The sequence below is a fragment of the Vipera berus genome, assembly GCF_964194415.1.
Source record: "Vipera berus genome assembly, chromosome: 3".
Lineage (NCBI taxonomy): Eukaryota > Metazoa > Chordata > Lepidosauria > Squamata > Viperidae > Vipera > Vipera berus.
Window position 1 is genome coordinate 149,437,306 of NC_138204.1, and position 16,118 is coordinate 149,453,423.

At 40.8% G+C, this 16,118-nt stretch overlaps 1 protein-coding gene across 5 annotated transcripts in view; it reads left to right on the top strand.

Moving 5' to 3' along the window:
- Window positions 1-16,118, top strand: part of ATXN1 (ataxin 1) — a 234,641-nt gene that overhangs the window by 205,410 nt on the left and 13,113 nt on the right. For all 5 annotated transcript variants that reach the window (XM_081325120.1, XM_081325124.1, XM_081325122.1 and 2 more), the window contains one exon: window positions 12,727-14,758. In XM_081325120.1, coding sequence (XP_081181246.1) covers window positions 12,884-14,758 — 1,875 coding nt within the window. In that variant the 5' untranslated portion in view covers window positions 12,727-12,883. The remainder of the gene's footprint in view (window positions 1-12,726; window positions 14,759-16,118) is intronic.

Here is a 16,118-nt window from a genome sequence, read left to right on the forward strand (position 1 = left end):
GCAATTTGGGGCACTGTTCTTTTTTTCTTTAAGACGTGAATGGAAATGGGAAATGTTTGGGAGGCAAACCCCGTCTATTTACTTTCTTAACACTTCTCCACAGGAAATTTTGAAAAATGATCCAAGTCTGAAATTCACCTCATTGTGCTACCACAACTGTAACAAAAGTTTTGAGTACTTTTTTATCCATTCTATTTGTAGTGCAACAGTTTTGTGTCCTATACGTTAGTTATATCAAACAAAAATATATTATCTATTCCAGATAATCTTATCTTTGTTGTGAAAGCACTGAATACACAAATTAAAATAGGGAATTAAGGCTTATATGTATGTGTGTTTTGAGGGAGGAGAAAAAAGCTGACAGTAGAGAAAGGGAGGCAAGAGGCAACACTCATTTCATTTCTAGACATGGTAGCCGTTCTTTTTTGAGCTGATCTGGCTTGCGCTAAAATAGTTGCAACCAAGTTTTCCAAAATACCATTGGAAAGGATTGTCAAATAAATAAATAATGATTAATTCACATGGCTTTTTTGATATTAAAAATGTGACAGTTTTAACAAAGAAAATTGCCACTTATTGTTAGAAGAAACAGCCATCTGTCTTTCTTCTAGAAAACATTTGCATCCAACAAAGTTTTACTTGATAAGTATTCTGAATAAACTTATTAAAGTTTGCAACTTCCTTTCAATATCTTTGTATGTGTATATATATATATCTATATTTGTATCTATCTATCATCTATCTATCTATCTATCTATCTATCTATCTATCTATCTATCTATCTATCTATCTCTATCTATCTATCTATCTATCTATCTATCTATCTATCTATCTATCTATCTATCTATCTATCTATCTATCTATATCGCTGGTTCCCAAAACTGGTCATAACATGATATACCTTGGTCATGATATTAAAAATGTGACAGTTTTAACAAAGAAAATTGCCACTTATTGTTAGAAGAAACAGCCATCTGTCTTTCTTCTAGAAAACATTTGCATCCAACAAAGTTTTGTTGTTGTTGTTAGCTGCGAAGTCGTGTCCGACCCATTGCGACCCTATGGACAACATTCCTCCAGGCCTTCCTGTCCTCTACCATCTTCTGGAGTCCATTTAAGCTCACGCCTACTGCTTCATTGACTCCATCCAGCCACCTCATTCTCTGTCGTCCCCTTCTTCTATTGCCCTCGATCTTTCCCAGCATTAGGCTCTTCTCCAGTGAGTCCTTCCTTCTCATTAGGTGGCCAAAGTACTTGAGTTTTAGCTTCAGGATCTGGCCTTCTAAAGAGCAGTCAGGATTGATCTCCTCTAGGACTGACCGGTTTGATCGCCTTGCGGTCCAAGGGACTCGCAGGAGTCTTCTCCAGCACCACAGTTCAAAGGCCTCAATTCTTTGGCGCTCAGCCTTTCTTATGGTCCAACTTTCACTGCCATACATTGCAACTGGGAAGACCATAGCCTTGACTATACACACTTTTGTTGACAGTTTTACTTGATAAGTATTCTGAATAAACTTATTAAAGTTTGCAACTTCCTTTCAATATCTTTGTATGTATATATATATATATATAAGGTAAAGGTTCCCCCGCACATGCGTGCTAGTCGTTTCCGACTCTAGGGGCCGGTGCTCATCTCCGTTTCAAAGCCAAAGAGCCAGCGTTTGTCCAAGGGCATCTCCGTGGTCATGTGGCCGGCATGACTAGACGCCAAAGGCGCACGGAACGCTGTTACCTTCCCACCGTAGTGGTCCCTATTTTTCTACTTGCATTTTTACGTGCTTTCGAACTGCTAGGTGGGCAGAAGCTGGGACGAGTAACAGGCGCTCACTCTGCTACGCGGCACTCGGGATTCGACCCGCCAAACTGCCGACCTTCAGATCGACAAGCTCAGCGTCCTAACCCACTGAGCCACCGCGTCCCTTATATATATATATATATATATATATATATATATATATATATATATATATATATATATATATATATATATATATATATATATATATATATATATATATATATATATATATATATATATATATATATATATATATATATATATATATATATGTTTTCGTAGATTCTCGCGGGTGTCTGTATGTGTAGATCTAGAGTCTCGGGTTTCTTCCCGCGTTCCTTTCATCTTCAGAAAGTTGTGGCGACGTTTCGACGAAATCCCATCCGTCATCATCAGGCCGGAGTGTTCCTCCTGCTGCTTCCAGGAGCAATGCGTGGTCTGGCTGTTCCTTTCCTTCCAACTGCCGGTGGGGCTGTGTTCTGAGGCGTGGCTGTCTTCTGATTGGGTGGATGCGTGGTTGTCTTCTGATTGGTTGGAGGCGTGGCTGTCTTCTGATTGGGTGGATGCGTGGTTGTCTTCTGATTGGTTGGAGGCGTGGCTGTCTTCTGGTTGGGTGGGGTGTGTTCTGAATGGGTGGGGTTTTTTGTTGTGTTGTAATATCCTGAGTGTTGTGATTTGGTGTCCTGAGGAGTGGGCTGTGTAGTGGCCTCCAGAGCTTTGGTTTGGCTCCGAGTTCGAGGACCTGCTATGTATCTCTGGTATGGGTCAGTCAGGTTCGTGTGTGCGTTCTTCTGTTTGGGTGATGGCACTTTTGCTTGACTTGTTCTGTCTTTTATGTGGGAGAGTTTTTGTTCTGGGTGTGGATGAGTCTTGCTGGGGCTGGTGGCATTTGGGGTTGTTTGTTGGTTTTTTAAATCCTTGTTTGCTGAAATTCGTTTCTCTATCAATGCTGGTTTCCAAATGGCATGTAGGCGGGAGGTGTCGTCTCGCTTGTTCATACTGTCTGGGTGTTTTTCTATTTCAATGGCTTCTCTGATTATTCTGCTATTGAGATGTTCTATTTTGGCGATTGTTTTTGTACCTTCAAAATTGATGTTGTGTCCCGTAGTGTTTATGTGTTGTACTAGTGAAGATGTGTGATCTTTCTTCTGTACTGAGTTCTTATGTTCTTCTACACGTACCTCTATTCTTCTGTTAGTCTGTCCGATGTATGTTGCTGGACAGGAGGCGCATGGGATTTGGTATATGCCCTGGTTTTCCAGTTCTATTTTGTCTTTGGGGTTTCTCAGGATGGTTGATATCTTTCTGTCAGTGTTAAATGCGGTTTTGATGTTATGTTTGCGTAGTACTTTACTGATTTTGTCGGTTGTTCCTTTTATGTAGGGCAAGATGGCTCGTCCGTTGTTCTGTTCTTCTTCTTGGATGTTTTTCTGTTTCGGAGTCCCCTGCTGAATCATATTGGTGATTTTGTTTTTTTGGAACTTGTTTGCTGTCAATATGTCTGTCAGGGTGTGTAGTTCTGTTTGTATATGTGTTTCATCCGCAAGGCATCTGGTTCTTGTTATTAGTGTTTTGGCTACTGAATTTATTTGTGCTGGGTGATGATGTGATTGCGCATTGAGGTAACGGTTGGTGTGTGTTTTCTTTCGGTAGACTGTGTGTCCTAGGGTGCCGTTTTGTTTTTTGTATATAAGTACATCCAGGAAAGGTAACTGGTTGTTTGTTTCAATCTCCATGGTGAATTTTATTTTGGGATGTAGGCTGTTCAGGTGTGTCAGGAAGTTTTCTAGCTCCTTTCTTCCATGGGGCCAGATCACGAAGGTGTCATCCACATATCTGAGCCACAGTTTTGGTTTGTTTGTGGTCTTTTCCAGAGCGTTAGTTTCAAATTCTTCCATGAAAAGGTTGGCGATAACTGGTGATAGAGGGGATCCCATTGGTGCGCCTTCTATTTGTTTGTATCTCTGGCCTCTGTGTATGAAGTATGTGTTTGATAAGCAGTGTTCTGCTAGTTCTATAATATGGTTTGGTGGTTGGTATTTGCTTCTTATTGTTGATAGAGCTTCTTGGACTGGCACCTGGGTGAATAGTGACACCACATCGAAGCTGACTAGCAAGTCTTTTTGGTCTATCTGTAGATTTTTCACTAATTCTATAAAGTGGTATGAGTTTTGGACATATGAAGCTGCCATTTCTGCATGAGGTTGTAATTGTTTTGCTAGGTATTTAGCTAAGTTTTGTAGTGGTGAGCCTATAGAACTTACTATGGGTCTTAGTGGGATTCCATCTTTGTGTATTTTGGGGAGGCCATATAGTTTTGGGCATCTGGATGACTTCTCCCTAGGAATGATTGTTTGTTGGGTTTCTTGGCTTATAGAAGTTGATTTTATCTTTTTCTTGGTGGTCTTTTCTAGATAGGTTGTGGGATCTGTATATATAGGTTTGTATGTAGTTTCTTTGAGTAAGTTGGACAGTTTCTCTTCATAGTCTGATGTGTCCATTACCACTGTAGCATTGCCTTTATCTGCTGGTAGTATGATTATGCTGTTGTCTTTTCTTAGGTTTTGCAATGCTACTTGTTCTTCTTTTGTTAGGTTGCTTTTGGGTGGTTTGCTTGTGCATAGGATGTGGGTGACTTCATGTCTGACTTGGTCTGCTTCATCTGCATTGAGTTTAGTTAAGCTGGTTTCAACTCCACATATGATGGTTTCTGTGGGAATTTTCTTTGGTGCAACAGCGAAGTTGAAACCTTTTGCTAGGACGTTTGTTTCTGCTGTTGTTAGTCTTCTGTGGGAGATGTTATGCACTACTTGTTGTAGATGTTGTTGTGATGTGGTTGTTTGGTTGTTGTAGTTTTCTAATTGTTTGAGTTTCTTTGAATGTCTGTTGTTTTTATAAACAGAGACCATCTATAAAAACAACAGACATTCAAAGAAACTCAAACAATTAGAAAACTACAACAACCAAACAACCACATCACAACAACATCTACAACAAGTAGTGCATAACATCTCCCACAGAAGACTAACAACAGCAGAAACAAACGTCCTAGCAAAAGGTTTCAACTTCGCTGTTGCACCAAAGAAAATTCCCACAGAAACCATCATATGTGGAGTTGAAACCAGCTTAACTAAACTCAATGCAGATGAAGCAGACCAAGTCAGACATGAAGTCACCCACATCCTATGCACAAGCAAACCACCCAAAAGCAACCTAACAAAAGAAGAACAAGTAGCATTGCAAAACCTAAGAAAAGACAACAGCATAATCATACTACCAGCAGATAAAGGCAATGCTACAGTGGTAATGGACACATCAGACTATGAAGAGAAACTGTCCAACTTACTCAAAGAAACTACATACAAACCTATATATACAGATCCCACAACCTATCTAGAAAAGACCACCAAGAAAAAGATAAAATCAACTTCTATAAGCCAAGAAACCCAACAAACAATCATTCCTAGGGAGAAGTCATCCAGATGCCCAAAACTATATGGCCTCCCCAAAATACACAAAGATGGAATCCCACTAAGACCCATAGTAAGTTCTATAGGCTCACCACTACAAAACTTAGCTAAATACCTAGCAAAACAATTACAACCTCATGCAGAAATGGCAGCTTCATATGTCCAAAACTCATACCACTTTATAGAATTAGTGAAAAATCTACAGATAGACCAAAAAGACTTGCTAGTCAGCTTCGATGTGGTGTCACTATTCACCCAGGTGCCAGTCCAAGAAGCTCTATCAACAATAAGAAGCAAATACCAACCACCAAACCATATTATAGAACTAGCAGAACACTGCTTATCAAACACATACTTCATACACAGAGGCCAGAGATACAAACAAATAGAAGGCGCACCAATGGGATCCCCTCTATCACCAGTTATCGCCAACCTTTTCATGGAAGAATTTGAAACTAACGCTCTGGAAAAGACCACAAACAAACCAAAACTGTGGCTCAGATATGTGGATGACACCTTCGTGATCTGGCCCCATGGAAGAAAGGAGCTAGAAAACTTCCTGACACACCTGAACAGCCTACATCCCAAAATAAAATTCACCATGGAGATTGAAACAAACAACCAGTTACCTTTCCTGGATGTACTTATATACAAAAAACAAAACGGCACCCTAGGACACACAGTCTACCGAAAGAAAACACACACCAACCGTTACCTCAATGCGCAATCACATCATCACCCAGCACAAATAAATTCAGTAGCCAAAACACTAATAACAAGAACCAGATGCCTTGCGGATGAAACACATATACAAACAGAACTACACACCCTGACAGACATATTGACAGCAAACAAGTTCCAAAAAAACAAAATCACCAATATGATTCAGCAGGGGACTCCGAAACAGAAAAACATCCAAGAAGAAGAACAGAACAACGGACGAGCCATCTTGCCCTACATAAAAGGAACAACCGACAAAATCAGTAAAGTACTACGCAAACATAACATCAAAACCGCATTTAACACTGACAGAAAGATATCAACCATCCTGAGAAACCCCAAAGACAAAATAGAACTGGAAAACCAGGGCATATACCAAATCCCATGCGCCTCCTGTCCAGCAACATACATCGGACAGACTAACAGAAGAATAGAGGTACGTGTAGAAGAACATAAGAACTCAGTACAGAAGAAAGATCACACATCTTCACTAGTACAACACATAAACACTACGGGACACAACATCAATTTTGAAGGTACAAAAACAATCGCCAAAATAGAACATCTCAATAGCAGAATAATCAGAGAAGCCATTGAAATAGAAAAACACCCAGACAGTATGAACAAGCGAGACGACACCTCCCGCCTACATGCCATTTGGAAACCAGCATTGATAGAGAAACGAATTTCAGCAAACAAGGATTTAAAAAACCAACAAACAACCCCAAATGCCACCAGCCCCAGCAAGACTCATCCACACCCAGAACAAAAACTCTCCCACATAAAAGACAGAACAAGTCAAGCAAAAGTGCCATCACCCAAACAGAAGAACGCACACACGAACCTGACTGACCCATACCAGAGATACATAGCAGGTCCTCGAACTCGGAGCCAAACCAAAGCTCTGGAGGCCACTACACAGCCCACTCCTCAGGACACCAAATCACAACACTCAGGATATTACAACACAACAAAAAACCCCACCCATTCAGAACACACCCCACCCAACCAGAAGACAGCCACGCCTCCAACCAATCAGAAGACAACCACGCATCCACCCAATCAGAAGACAGCCACGCCTCCAACCAATCAGAAGACAACCACGCATCCACCCAATCAGAAGACAGCCACGCCTCAGAACACAGCCCCACCGGCAGTTGGAAGGAAAGGAACAGCCAGACCACGCATTGCTCCTGGAAGCAGCAGGAGGAACACTCCGGCCTGATGATGACGGATGGGATTTCGTCGAAACGTCGCCACAACTTTCTGAAGATGAAAGGAACGCGGGAAGAAACCCGAGACTCTAGATCTACATATATATATATATATATATATTTGTATCCATCTATCTATCTATCTATCTATCTATCTATATCGCTGGTTCCCAAAACTGGTCATAACATGATATACCTTGGTCATACTCCCATGTTGTCCAACTACTGTTTCAAAGCCAAAGAGCCAGTGCTTGTCCGAGGACGTCTCTGTGGTCATGTGGCCGGCATGACTAGACGCCAAAGGCGCATGGAGCGCTGTTACCTTCCCACCGGAGTGGTCCCTATTTTTCTACTTGCATTTTTATGTGCTTTCGAACTGCTAGGTTGGCAGAAGCTGGGACGAGTAACAGGCGCTCACTCTGTTATGCGGCACTCGGGATTCGACCTGCCAAACTGCCGACCTTCTGATCGACAAGCTCAGTGTCCTAACCCACTGAGCCACCGCGTGGCATAGGACCTGGCTATTTGAGAGTAGCTACTTGTCTACTGCCTATCTCCCCCAGTATCTGCCCAGCTGTTTTGATCTAGCACAGTTTGTGTGCTCCAGGTTCTTTTGATTAAACAATGTCAGTTATCATGATCCCAGAAGCATGCCTTCTCAGTCACAGCATCTGTCCTCTGGAATGAGGTTTCCCCACAAGATTGGATGCCTCCCACCTTCCTGACATTTTAGCAGGCCTTGAAGACATGGCTCTTCAGCCAGGCCTTTGGCTAGAATGAATGTGACTCTCTTTGGGAATGGGTGTGCTTTGTTGCTGCCTGGTCTTGCCATCTTTGTTTCTTCTTTTATCACTCTGTTACCTTTATCGTGTTACAGTTTTTCAGGTTTTTTGTGAATGCCCATAGTCTTTGAAAGTTAAGGGATGTGCAAATTGAATAAAATTTTAAAATTAAAACTAGAAGAAAAATAATTTTGGTCATCAGCATTTAGTTTCATGTTTTACTGGTTGGACGCTTGTAATCCAAAACAATATAGTAATGTCTTAATTTTGGCATGGGTCCTAAGGGGCTATAATGCTTATATTGATTGATTTGCTCTAATCATGTTTTGAAATTTAAAGCTCATTTTGATCAGTGAAAGGGCCAGTGGACACTTTTGGAGTTATGAGGGCATATCATGGATGTTCTCATAATGGATTTCTTTTGGGAAAGGTGATTTTCTTCTCAATAGGCTGCTCAGATAAATGGGTCCTATACTTTTTTATTTTTTTATTGGATTTATATACCACCCCTCTCCCGAAGGACTCGGGGCGGTGTACAGGGCAATTAAAACACAATATACAGCACATAATATACAAAAATTAAAATAAATTAAACCAAATAGCCCAAGCAATAAAACACGTTCTAAAATTTAAAATTTGGAATTTAAAATCTGGAGCTCAACAGGAAGCTGGTTCCAGAGGGCAGGTGCGCCCACAGAGAATGCTCTCCCCCTGGGGGCTGCCAGTCGACATTCCCTGACCGATGGCACCCTGAGGAGTCCCTCTCTATGGGAGCGCACAGGACGATGGGAAGTTAACGCCGGCAAAAGGTACTCCCGTAAATAATTCACTTCCATAATGGCCAAATCACACATATGGACATAGGATAGGAAGTCCATACAGGAAAAAGCCTCATGAATGTGGACAGCCAATGGTGGTTCCATTTTCCACTTTCTGCAGAAGGGCAATTATTTTTTATTTATATATGCTACTTATACAATCAAATGTATTTCACTTATTTAAAGGTCTCAGGATGCTGTAAAACACCAGTGAAGGTAAAAATAGAGGCAGTAAACAAAAAAATAGATCCATGATCCACAAAATGATCAGATCAGTCTAGGGCCACCATCCATGCCAAAAAACTAATTGAAACAGTATTATGTTTTTACATCTTTATGGGGCCAAAACCAAGAATGCCTGTCCCCACTCCTTGCATCTCATGTGGGATGGGAACCTTAGCCCCTCTTAGAATGGACAAATAGGACAGCTAGATAGTCCTGTAAGTACCTGGGTGCCAAGTCATATAGAGCTTTATAAGCTAAACCATCACCTTGACGCCTAATGGTAAGCAACACAACAACTAAAGTCTGGGTATTATACTGTTATTAATCCTATGAGCCATTCATCTGGAATTTTCCTACCAAGTCTTCCATTTTACATTTTGTACAGGATAGGACATAGAGGGATCCTTGATAGGTTTTTCAAATGTGAATAGAAAGGCTATTGTGAATAGAAAGGCTATTGTGTAATTACCATTACTATGTCAATACTAGTAGTAATCATAATAAGTAGTAATAGTTCTTTTCTACTTTTTGTATATCAGCCTGAAAAGACTGTCTAAGACATTTGTCCTTGACCAGTAGTTTCTCAGAGTGATAAGCACTATATGCAAGGAAATTGGAAGCGAACAAGCTGCAAAAGAATGTCTATTATTTTAGTTCCCTGAAAAGAAGATCTTGTATTGGTTTGTAAACCTTCAATAAATCTTAAAGCATTTCTAGTAATTTAGATTTATGCTCCTAGTATTAGCATCAGATTTCTTTGCATCAGAGAACCCTAACAAGTCCAGTAGATTTTAGTGGGTCTACTCAACAAATTATTAGGAGTGGATTATGCCATTATATTTTTTTCTGCCAGGGTACAGAGTATTCTTTTCTCGGCTACTCCCTATTTTACTATTGTGTTGTCATATTACAGCAAACTGGCACCAGTCTTTTAAATCTTTGCTTCCTGGTTATATGTTTAAATTGTTTGTGTTTAATCCTACCATTACTATCCAAGATGGTTACTTTTTGGTCAGCCTGTAATTTGTGCTGCCCTTTGCTTAACTGTAAAAAGAAACATGTGCCATTAAAATTTATATTAAACAGTTTGAGAAATTACGCTCTGAAGCTCCATCCTTTGGCTTTAAGTGGATATGTGTAAGATTAGTATTGAATACTCTTTGTGCATGTCGCTAACTGTTAAGCAGTGCATTAAAGAGAATTGGGTGTCTTTTTTTCCTTTCAGTGAATGCCTGGTTGAAATGATTAACCTAATGGAGTTAGCCACTGATAGAAAGGATGACCACTCTGCTTTGTGTTCTAAATTTTGTTTAGGGATTGACATAGAATTCACGTACCTGTATATTCTACAGAATATTAGTACAGTATAAGAACCAAAATATTATAACTTGTGATATAGTAACAGCTCAGTTTATTGTAATAATGATATTGTGTTACTGTGAATCTAATTGTAATATTATTGAAATATTAAGCTGCTGTTTAAGTCTGTCCTCATCCTATTTTATATATGAGTTCACCCCCTCTCCTAAATTGTACTGAACCAAGCTCCTTATACACAATAGTTCCCAGTCATTTGTTAATGCTTTCCCTCCTACACAGAGTTCAATCATGCAGCAGTTGCAGCTCACAATTCATTGGTTACTAAGGAACAAGGGAACCTGATATGATCAGAGCTGCATATGGGGTTATTGTAGTATGTAATTTTAACCATCCAGGTAGAGTTTAAACTTGTGTATGCAGATACAGATTGAAAGGATCAGAAAGTAAAATCCTACCCTGAATAGGCTTTAAAAAAATGGAGAAAAAGAGTTGGATGGAGACACCTTAGTAGTCATAGAATAACATTTCAATATTTGAGAGGCATATTTGATTGTGCTTCTGAGCTAGATACAATGTGTGCAGGAAATAAAGGTAAGTCTCCTGCTTTGTTATTGTCTCATTGGTTGCCTCTTACTTCCTTGAGGCAATTCTGATTTCCACGGTGGACAAAAGGAAGAGAAAAATAAATAATCTAAACTTATTCTTTCAGTTTTGTGGTGATTTCATGCATGGTTTACTACAGTGCAGTGTTTTAATCAATAGTGTGATTAAGTGCTGCCACACATGAACTGAAAACTATATCAAAATACACATGGACCAGAGTCAAAACAAAGTCCAGAAATAAACAGAATAATGAGATCATTGGCACTTTGAGGTTGCTCCAATCTGCTTGGTAATTCAGAATCCATATAGAAAGGAGAAATTTGTAAAGAAAAAGAAATTGCAATATTCAGTTGAGGAAAATGATACATTAATTACATTGACCCTGATTAAACTTTAAAATGTATTTAAAGTTATTTTGGGTGATGGTAGCAACTGGGAACTCTCTTTATTGCTGCTTACATCCAATCATGTTGGGGGAAAAAGTATGCAGACAGGGCTTGGGACTCTGTATATCATCAAGATAATTCTAAACACTGAACAGATTGGGATCTGTTATGGCGGGGAAAGCTGGCAAAAGAAAAATTGGATTTCTGAGCCAGATTGATCTGGAGGCTGCAGAGGAACACATTGCAAGAAAAAAAATATCCCAAATCCTCTCTATGGGTGAGGCATTTGGGCAGCACTCAGAATGGGGATTACTCTTCCATTCTAAGCCCCCTTCCCTTTCTTATTCACGTGGTTCAGAGTCACGCTCTTACTAAGGGCTGCGAAAGATTTTCTCCATCTTGTAATTGTTTGACAATGTCTGTATTGATTTAGCTTACTTGTATGAGTCATGTACTGCAGTGTTCCCCAACCTTTTCAGCTTTGTGGACCTGTGGGAGGCAGAGAGAGAGGGACTGGTTATGTGAGAGTGGTGCTGTTTGCACAAATGGAGCCACCTGCGCACATCCGCTGCTCATGCAAATGAAGCTGCAGGTGTGCACGCACTCACCTACTACTTCCATGGGCCAGGGTCCAGCTGTGAAACGCAGCGCGGGGATTGGGGACCCCTGATCTACTGTATATACTACTAAATTTCTTGTTGTCATGAACTTTATACTAGGGTAAAACAGTGCATCATGGGGCAACACATTTTGAACCAAAGTACCTCAAATAGACTTACAGAATGTGCCCAAAATCTGGGACTCATGATTCCCAAGTGAATGGAATTTGGGGAAGTTGTGGCTGTTTTAGGCTATTGGTGGTGGTGACTTTCCTGGGCTGTTGCTGCTGCAGTAAAGTGATTTTCATTTGTAACATTCCATGACAGTTTCCTTTCAATCCCTCGCTCCCTCCTGCACCCAGTAGCAGCTAGTTACTTGCTGCTGGGAAGGGAAGAGTTGTTTAGTCCTTACTATTCTTTGGTTTTTTCCCTTTTCCTTTTTCTTTTGCCTTTGACTCCTGGTGTCTTCCTGAATAAGTCCCTGGAGTTTTCTTGACAAGGTTTTTCAGAAATGGTTTGCCATTGCCTGGTTCCTAGGGCTAAAAGAGAGTTACTGGACCAAGGTCACCTAGCTGGATCTGTGCCACAGGCAAGATAAGAGTTCACAGTCTCTTGGTTTCTGGCTTGATTCCTCAACCACTCCACCTAACTGGGTTTCTATTCAGCTATAGCAATAGAATTGCTGGTTAGAATTTAACTGATAGGATGCTCTGAGTTTCATAGTTTTCTTTTCCTTCATGTTAAAATTTTGATTTCCTCTTTTCTTTCCCTCCTTTTCTTATTCATTTCAGAGATGCTTGTAGAAGATAGTGGTCACAAGGAGATGATTCCTCATGAAGTCTCTGGATCCACAAAAGAAATCAAATGTGATTTTCCACTTAGCAGACTGAAATCAGAGCTAGCCAGGCAGTGAAGCCACAGAAGATAAGGGCAGGGGGCCGGTGAAAAATGAAATCCAACCAGGAGAGAAGCAATGAATGCCTGCCCCCCAAGAAGCGGGAAATCCCTGCTACCAGCCTGCCTTCTGAGGTGAAGCCATTAGTTCTGGCCAGTGAAAATCACCGTACAGATAATATAACATGGCTCTCAAGTACAACCAGCAGCCTCAGCAGTGGGCGGAATCGATCTGGAGGTATTTCAGTGGAGGCTGGTTCACAACAAGGAGTAGGTTTACACAAGTCACTTTCTACAGGAATGGATTATTCCCCACCTAGTGCTCCTAGGTCTGTTCCAGCCTCTGCCACACTTTCCACAGTGTACCCCTCTGCCCTTTCACAGGCAGGAACACCTGTTTCGCCAGTGCAGTACACACACTTGCAGCATGCTTTCCAGTTTGTTGGGCCTCAGTATAGTGGACCATATGCCGGATTCATCCCTTCTCCACTAATTTCCCCAACAGCTAATTCTGCAACCACCACAGCAGCCTCCGCCACTGCTGTTGCAACCACTCCATCCCAGCGATCGCAGCTGGAGGCATATACTTCTTTGCTGGCCACCATGAGCAATCTTAGCCAACAAGGCCAAAAAGTGGAGCCGCATTTAGTCAGGACACCTGGATTGATCACGGCTGGATCTCCTCCACCTATTCAGCAGAACCAGTATGTCCATATTTCCAGCTCTCAGAGTGCTGTTAGAAACGTCTCTCCTCCAGCCATCCCAGTCCATTTGCATCCTCACCAGACAGTGATTCCTCATGCATTTGCCCTTGGCCCTTCCTCCCAGGTAGTAGTGCAATATGCAGATTCCGGTGGCCATTTTGTTACTAGGGAGTCCACCAAGAAATCTGAGAGCAGCAGATTGCAGGCTATGCAAGCAAAGGAAATACTGAATGGGGAAGTAGACAAGAGGCGATACGGCATCTCACCCTCTTCTGAAGTCAATCTTATCAAATCAGGCAATAAACCATCTCCTCATCATTATGAGGCCAGACATGTGGTAGTCCACTCTGGTCCTACTGATTATATTGCACGTGATTCCTCTGCTGTCCGGCCCTCTGTTATGGTTGTTCCCAATAGCAGTACACCTAGTGCAGATATGGAGGTTCAGCAGTCCACCAATAGAGAAACACCACCTTCAGCCATCAACGAAAAGGGAAGTTTGCATTTAGGAAAGACAGGCCACCGATCCTATGCTTTATCTCCACAACAGACTATTGGTCATGAAGGGGTGAAGACAGTTGCCACTTTATCCCCTCACACTGTCATTCAGACCACCCATAGTGCTTCAGAGCAGCTACCTGTTGGGTTGCCAGCTACAGCCTTTTACACTGGGACTCAACCACCTGTAATTAGCTATCTGAGCAGTCAACAGCAAGCCTTTGGCTATCCTGGAAATCTACCACAGCATCTGGTGATCCCTGGTACCCAACCTCTCTTAATACCAGTAGGAAGTGCAGATATTGACTCCTCAGGGGTACCACCTGCTATAGCCACTTCATCTCCCCAGCTAGCAGCAGTGCCTCATACGTTTGTCACAACCGCCATTCCAAAAAGTGAGAATTTCAGTGCTGAGTCTCTAGTAAGCCAGCCAGCTTACCAGGCAGCTGTGGTCCAGGCTCAGATCCATCTCCCTCTGGTCCAGCCGGTACCACCTTCAGCAACAGCTCCTGCGATATTGCCTCCTTATTTTATGAAAGGCTCTATAATTCAGTTGGCAAATGGAGAGCTGAAGAAGGTAGAAGACTTAAAAACGGAAGACTTTATACAGAGTGCAGAAATTAGCAGTGACCTGAAAATAGATTCCAGCACCGTGGAAAGAATTGACGACAGCCATAATCCAAGCATTGCTATGATACAGTTTGCAGTTGGAGAACACCGGGCACAGGTAATCAACTTGAGAGCTTGGAGGGGGGAGTGGGGGAGAAGAAGTCATTAGGAAAGTAGACATAATATCCTTATTATTCCTGCTCTTGATTCTTAGCCTCTTAGATTAATAATTGGTGACTGGGTGCACGAATGGCCTTACACAAATTACACTAGTAACAGAGGAATCAGTTGGATGAAATTATGGTTTATGTAGCCGAAGATTACCTCAGTTTGGAGCCTTACAGAAATATAAATATTTTGTGTCTTACCATGCTTAATAGACATTCAGCTTTTAATATTAAGTCCCAAAAGGATGACCATTTTCTTAGACTAATTAAAATATGTAGAGTTTAAACACACAGAGCTTTTCTTAGCTAGGCATTAAACAGAATCACAAGGGGAAAGAAAACCTCACCCCAAATAGGAGTGGTGCATCTTTGTTTTATGTCGACATTATACTTTGGTCAAATAAAATCCAGTCTTATTGTTACTTCTTTTCTCTTCAGTTAATTGAGCAATAAAGAACCAACGCAGGGACCTGCGTTTCTCATTCGGATTTATTAGTTTAACTTTAGTAGTTATCTTTAACTATTAACTCTAATAAATGAAGAAAAATTAATCAACTATAATTTTGTCTTGCTAAAAAAAATTAATGAAATTAAGCCAGAACAGCGTAATGAAAAATAAAATAATCTGTATGGAAATTTTGATTTGCAGTCTAGAATAGTTTAAGATTTTACCTGTAGCAGTGTATTTCCTAACAGTTTCTCATGTTGGCATGTTAAATGTGGACTTTGGTATGCACTTTCGGGTATCTATTCACAAGTTCCCGTCCCCATTAATGAAATGTCAGCAGATGTTGTTTTCAAAATGTTTTTGGTCTGTTTTATAGTAGCAAGTATAGTTGAAAAATACAGCTGATTTCTCCAGTCTCTTTTTTTGTAATCTTCCCATTTTGTCAGTAACATTTCAGAATGCAGTGGGTGGTTTGAATTTGAAAAGTTTAGAAAACTTGCAATAATTTCTTTGAAGCTACATTCCATTATTTAGAAGGATCTGCAGATTAATTAGCTTAGTTAGGTGTCATAGAAGCAGTTCAGCTCCTAGGGACTGTGTGGATAAGCCCTTATTAACTGATCTATCTTTAGTAATAACTCATAACTCTTCTGTTCCAATAATCTTGTTAATACTATCCAACCATCTTACCCCATTGTCGTCTTCTTTTCCTTTGCTTAACTTCCCAACATGTAATTATTATTATTAGTCCATCATTCATTTGATAACATTTACGTATATTTTTTGCTTGGTAGTTATCACTTCAAGACACCAGTCAGCCTTTATTTGATACTGGAATAATTGATCTGTTCTTTCTGCAGTCC